Source organism: Thamnophis elegans, chromosome 13 (genome assembly GCF_009769535.1).
Source record: "Thamnophis elegans isolate rThaEle1 chromosome 13, rThaEle1.pri, whole genome shotgun sequence".
Classification (NCBI taxonomy): domain Eukaryota; kingdom Metazoa; phylum Chordata; class Lepidosauria; order Squamata; family Colubridae; genus Thamnophis; species Thamnophis elegans.
The window spans coordinates 38,390,361-38,396,360 of NC_045553.1; the positions used below are offsets into that span (position 1 = coordinate 38,390,361).

Sequence of the window (6,000 nt, forward strand, 5' to 3'; positions counted from 1 at the left end):
AATGGCTTCTATTGTACTGCCTTAAAATGGATTCTACTGTACAGTGCAATGGAGTTGCCATGGTAACGGCTTCACAGTACTCCACAAGGGGACTCCCTCAGGTAAGGGGGAAAATCCAACATTAGAAATTAGGCTTCTGGGGGCACATGGAAACATTTTTAACTAGTTTAATTGTCACTAAAATCAAGGCTTCGGGAGAGATTGCTCTTGCAGGCTTCACAGTACTCCACAAGGGGACTCCCTCTGGTAAGGAGGAAAATCCAACATTTGGTCTGAACATTTCCCCCCATAAATAAATAACCGGAAAACGCCGGTTATCAGCTAGTTATTTATAATGTAAAGGCAGTGAATGTATAAATACTCCTTCCTCTTCTGATTTTCTGCAAAACAACAACTTTGTGAGGTGAGTTGGGCAGAGAGAGAGGGACTGATCCAAAGGCACTCAGCCGGCATTGATTCCCAAGGCAGGACTAGAACTCACAGCCTTCTTGTGATTGGCTCAAAGTCATCCAGCTGGCCTTCATGGCTGAGGTGGGACTAGAACTCCTGGTCTCTAGCCTGGTGCCTTAACCACTAGACCAAACTAGTTCTCAGTGCACCTAAACCCTTCCATAAAGACAAATGTTTGAAAATCAGGAAAGAACCAGAATAGCCTAATCTTAACCATTTTAGTGAGAGACAGTTTGGTCTAGTAAATAAGTCACTGGACGAAAGCTGGGGGAAAGGATATTCTAGAACATTGGGCGCTATCTAGCAAAATGAAATGCAATGGTGAAAAAAAATAAGGTTCTACATTTAGGTAAGAAAAAGAAAATGCACAGATACAGTATAGATGGTACCTTGCTCAATAGTAGTAATTGTGAGAGGGATCTTGGACAACTATTTAAATATGAGCCAGCAGTGTGCAGCAGCTGCCAAAAAAGCCAACACAGTTCTAGGCTGCCTAAACAGAGGGACAGAATCAAGATCATGTGAAGTGTTAATACCAATTTATAAGGCCTTGGTAAAGCCACACTTGGAATACTGCATCCAGTTTTGGTCTCCATGATGTCAAAAAGATGTGGGGATTCTAGAAAGAGTGCAGAGAAGAGCAGCAAAGATGATTAGGAGGCTAAAACATATAAAGAACTATTGCTGGAACTGTGTGTCTAGTTTAATGAAAAGAAGGACTAGGAGTGACATGATAGCAGTGTTCCGATATCTCAGGGGCTGTCACAAAGAAGAGGGAGTCAAACTATTCTCCAAAGCACCTGAGGGCAGGACAAGAAGCAATGGGTGGAAACTAATCAAGGAGACAAGCAACCTAGAACGAAGGAGAAATTTCCTGGCAGTGAGAACAATTAATCAGTGGAACAACTTGCCTCCATTAGTTGTAAATGCTCCAACATTGGAAGTTTTTAAGAAGATAATTGGATAATCATTTGTCTGAAGCAGTGTAGGGTTTCCTCCCTGAGCAGAGGGTTGCACTAGAAGACCTCCAAGGTCCCTTCCAACTCTGTTATTCTAATTCTAATCCTGCACAAAGCCAGTTGGAAAATCATTGGCCTTCACTTTCTCTCAGCCACAAGGAAAAGGCAGTGGCAAATCATTTCCAAAAATGTATCTAAGAAAACTGCAGTGAATTATCCATGTACGGTAGTTACTGGGCTTGAAGGCACACTCATCACCCACACAAAAAGCATGACTATTTCCTTGCTTGTGGTTGTCAAAAGTATGGAGACACATATAACCAGAGGAAGATGTTTGCTTTGTGGTGAGAAGAGATGTGTGTGCATGTGTGCATTGTGTATGTTGGAAGTTCACTGTGTTGTTCTTGGTTAGCATCTAATAGGAGCCATCTGGGGTAAGAAAGAATCAATCTGACCAAATCATGATCTTCTTCTTTTAACAGCTCCGTAATCCCTTGTGGGGTGGAGTCTGGGCAACTGAATGAAGCTAGCAGAGTGTTTCAATGGCCGGATGCCCTTCCTGTCGCCAATGTGGAGTTTTGTTCGCGCATATATATATTTCATTGTGCCAGAGAGAGAAATATATGCCTCAACCTAGGATCAAACTCACAGTCCTGATTGTGAAGTGAGAACTCCACTCAGAGGGGGTTCCTCCTGGTTCGGCCCAGTTCGGCCAAACCAGTAGTGGTGATTTAGCCTGGGTCACAGAACCGGTAGCGCCCCAGGCTCGCCACGCCCCCGAACCGGTTCTGGTGTTGCCAGCATGTTTCTGCACATGCGCAGAGCAATTTATAGTCAACTGCGCATGTGAGCAATAGGCGGCAGGTGCAGGTACAAAGTATGCGCAAAGCAAACCAGTACCAACCAGTACAGGAACCCACCCCTGGCTTCACCTCTAGACCAGTGTTTCTCAACCTTGGCAACTTGAAGATGTCCGGACTTCAACTCCCAGAATTCCCCAGCCAGAATGCTGGCTGGGGAATTCTGGGAGTTGAAGTCCGGACATCTTCAAGTTGCCAAGGTTGAGAAACACTGCTCTAGACCACTGTAACACTCCTGATCTGTCCAAATAAGAAGTAAAATATTTAACAAACAAATAAGAGTTGCTCGACAGTGAGATGGGCAGTATATACATTTAATGAATAAATAAAAAATAATTAAATATATATATATATATCTTACTGGAGAGATCCCTTCCTACTCCGAGGGCAAGGCCATCTTTAATCCATAGCACAATTCCATTATATTCGGGAATAGCACACAGGAGGGTCACAGGTTGTCCAGCTATCACCACCTGGTCCTGAGGTTGCTGACTAAAGGAAGATGCTGAACCTGGAGAAAAAGAAAAGAAGCAGAATGAATGTTTGAACGTGGGATCCGGGAGCTCCAAATGCTTGAAACACGAATGGGATGAAGCTTCTCACACCTGAAAAGCAGAATAAGATCTTTGAACATCATTGTCTTCTCTTATTTTTTCTTTAAAACTAAGATGTGTTAAGTATATTGATATGGAAGCATAAATACCATCAACATAGAATGGAGTTTGCTCAGAAGCAGAAATACACCAATGAGAGGAAGAGTGGGAAACAGAGGAGAGAAGAAAGATAGGAAGAGAGGGATAGGAGAGAGGGTAAGGGGGGAAGATGAGGAGGATAAGGAGGAGTGGAATGCAGAAAGAGGAGAAGGAGAAAGGAAGGGGAAGTAGAGTAGGAAAGGATGATGGAGGGAAGAAAGGAGGTAGGAGAGAGTAGAAGAAAGAGGTGTATGGAGAGCAGAAGAGCTAATAATGGGTTTTATCTTTCTGGGCATTGATAACAAGAGGAACTGATGTAATTACTACTTAATACAATAGGATATTGGCTATGTAATAGTATACATGTGATTACATGTTATGAAAATGGAAAATAAAAAAAACTATTTTTTTTAAAAAAAAGATCTTTGAACATCGTCAAATTACTCCACTTCCAAAGTTTCCATGACACACATTGAATTAGTGCTGTTGTCAAGTCAAATTTTCTTGTTTTTTTTTTAAATTGTTTTCACATGGCTCTTAATTTGATGATCCGTAGTCTCAGCTCAAAATCACATCCAAGTACAAATTTTGTGTTGTAAAGAATGCTTTTTTTTTTTAAAGGATTAATACATGCTGGCATGTCCCTTTCGAGGTAAACGGTGCCTGTGTGAAACATTTTTTGTGAGTTTCTCAAAGAAAGAAAAAGCAGGTTTTATGTGGATTGGATAAAAATGGACGCTGAGCGGAAATTGTCCAGTCCAATTCAAAGAAAACTGTTCCGATCCACTATAATCCAGGAAAGCCTCTCTTAAATTGGTGCCTTCCATGTACATCAAACACAATTTACAGAATCAAACCAAACCCATCTTTATTACAGTCGTAAAACAGCATAGTTTTCTTTTAAACTCCACTCTGGTGTGGAAGGTGTCGTATTGGGGAAAGGAGATCCAGGAAGTGCCAAAAACGGAAATATGAACTCTTCTGTGAAATATGAAACTATTCCTATGAATAAAATGAGTGAAATGGAAATATGGCTTGTAGGTCACGGAATGACAAGCTGTGGAATTCAATAAGCTTTTGTGGCTCTTTTGCAAACTCTACCATCACAGATCTGAGTCACATCATACAGCCGGAAAAGACAGAATATCGCCCAGTTGCCTAGGCAACCAGGTGATTTCCCCTGCTGTTCTCTCACAGGCTGCAGCAAGGCCTGAAGAGATGAGCAGTATAAGCATACCCTTGTTGTCTAGGCAACAGAGGGATGAGCTCCCTTCCACTGGCCTAAGCATAATGAGCTACTTTTATCTTTTTTTTGAAAGTCCTCCCCTCTCTCAGGCAACGAAAAAGATGGAGACATTTTTAGCCAAGAATGAATCCAGAGAAGACCGTGTGTCATTCAGCTTCAGGAGTTTAGCCTACCATTTTCCAAGATAATTGGCTTCCCTATTTAACTTTTCTTGCTTTAAGGAAGATTTCCCACTTCCCTCTTCTAACATTCAACTAGCATTACCTTCCCATGATTTAATCCTACCATTTCAGGTCCAACACTTTGGGGCATTAAGGAACTTTTTTGGATGGAACATGACAATGTATGCGTCTCACATTTGAATAGAGCTAGTTTCCTCAGTCTTGACTCATAGGACTCAGTTTCCACTCCGGATCAATTTTTTTAAAAAAATACGTCTGTGAATTCTGATTTCAAATACTTCTTGAGATACCTAGAATTATCCATGTATGGTAGTTACTAGGCTTGAAGGCACACTCATCCACCCACCCACAAAAAGCATGACTATTTCCTTGCTTGTGGTTGTCAAAAGTATGGAGACACTTATAACCAGAGGAAGATGTTTGCTATGTGGTGAGAAGAGATGTGTGTGCGTGTGTGCATTGTGTATGTTGGAAGTTCACTGTGTTGCTCTTGGTTAGCATCTAATAGGAGCCATCTGGGGTAAGAAAGAATCAACCTGACCAAATCATGATCTTCTTCTTTTAACAACTCCATAATCCCTTGTGGGGTGGAGTCTGGGCAACTGAATGAAGCTAGCAGAGTGTTTCAATGGCCGGATGCCCTTCCTGTCGCCAATGTGGAGTTTTGTTTGCGCATATATATATTTTCATTGTGCCCAGAGAAAGAAATATATGCCTCTACCTAGGATCAAACTCACAGCCTCCTGATTGTGAAGTGAGAACTCCACTCAGAGGTGGGTTCCTCCCGGTTTGGCCCAGTTCGGCCAAACCGGAAGTGGTGATTTGGCCTGGGTCACAGAACCGGCAGCGCCCCAGTCTCGCCACGCCCCCAAACCAGATCAATTTTTTAAAAAAATACGTCTGTGAATTCTAATTTCAAATACTTCTTGAGATACCTAGAACAGGATATTCCATGGGAGCTGATGCGAATGTGGTTGTTTCCTTGCAGACTTTTCATTACCCAACTAGGTAACATCAACAGGACTGTTACATATTTGGGTGGTGAAACATCTGGAAGAAAACAACCGAGCTCAACAGTTCAACTTTGAGCTCTTCTACTGGATATTCCATGAGGTGGTATATCATATAATAGAAAAAGGCTCCTGCTAGGGACAGAGCCATCTAGCCCTTCATTCTGCTTCCTGCATAGTGATCTCCCACTCCCATGATGCTTCCAAAAGCAGAGAGGGTAAGAAAGGGAGACTGTTCTTCATTTTAGTCCCAGCATTTTATATTTAGTGCTCATGAAACCTCTGAATAAGAATACAGTAGAATCTCTGGTCACGACCATAATTCGTTCCATAACTTTGGTTGCGGACCGATTTGGTCGTGACACGAACCTAGTTTTGGAAATTTGGTGCTTACCTACCCCCAAAAAATGGCACAGAAGGGGAAATGAGTCACGAAAAAAAAGTGAATTTTTGGTCACAACCCGATTTGATCGTGGTCAGAAGCATTTGTGATCAGAGGTTTTACTCTATTCATATTATTCGCTATTGGTCAACAAAGGAAGAACTACCTGGAGTCTGTCACCAAACAGCTGATTGAGTGACCCAGATACTTAGCATTAAA

At 42.0% G+C, this 6,000-nt stretch overlaps 1 protein-coding gene across 1 annotated transcript in view; it reads right to left on the reverse strand.

Annotated features, from left to right (window-relative positions):
• KIRREL3 (kirre like nephrin family adhesion molecule 3) overlaps positions 1–3,637 on the reverse strand; it is a 428,294-nt gene extending 424,657 nt beyond the window's left edge. Inside the window, exons 1-2 of the mRNA XM_032228762.1 lie at positions 3,592–3,637; positions 2,631–2,864 (exon numbers count right to left, since the gene is read on the reverse strand). Of these exons, the coding sequence (XP_032084653.1) occupies positions 2,631–2,864; positions 3,592–3,637 (280 nt within the window). The remainder of the gene's footprint in view (positions 1–2,630; positions 2,865–3,591) is intronic.
• Between the last annotated feature and the right edge of the window lie 2,363 nt (positions 3,638–6,000).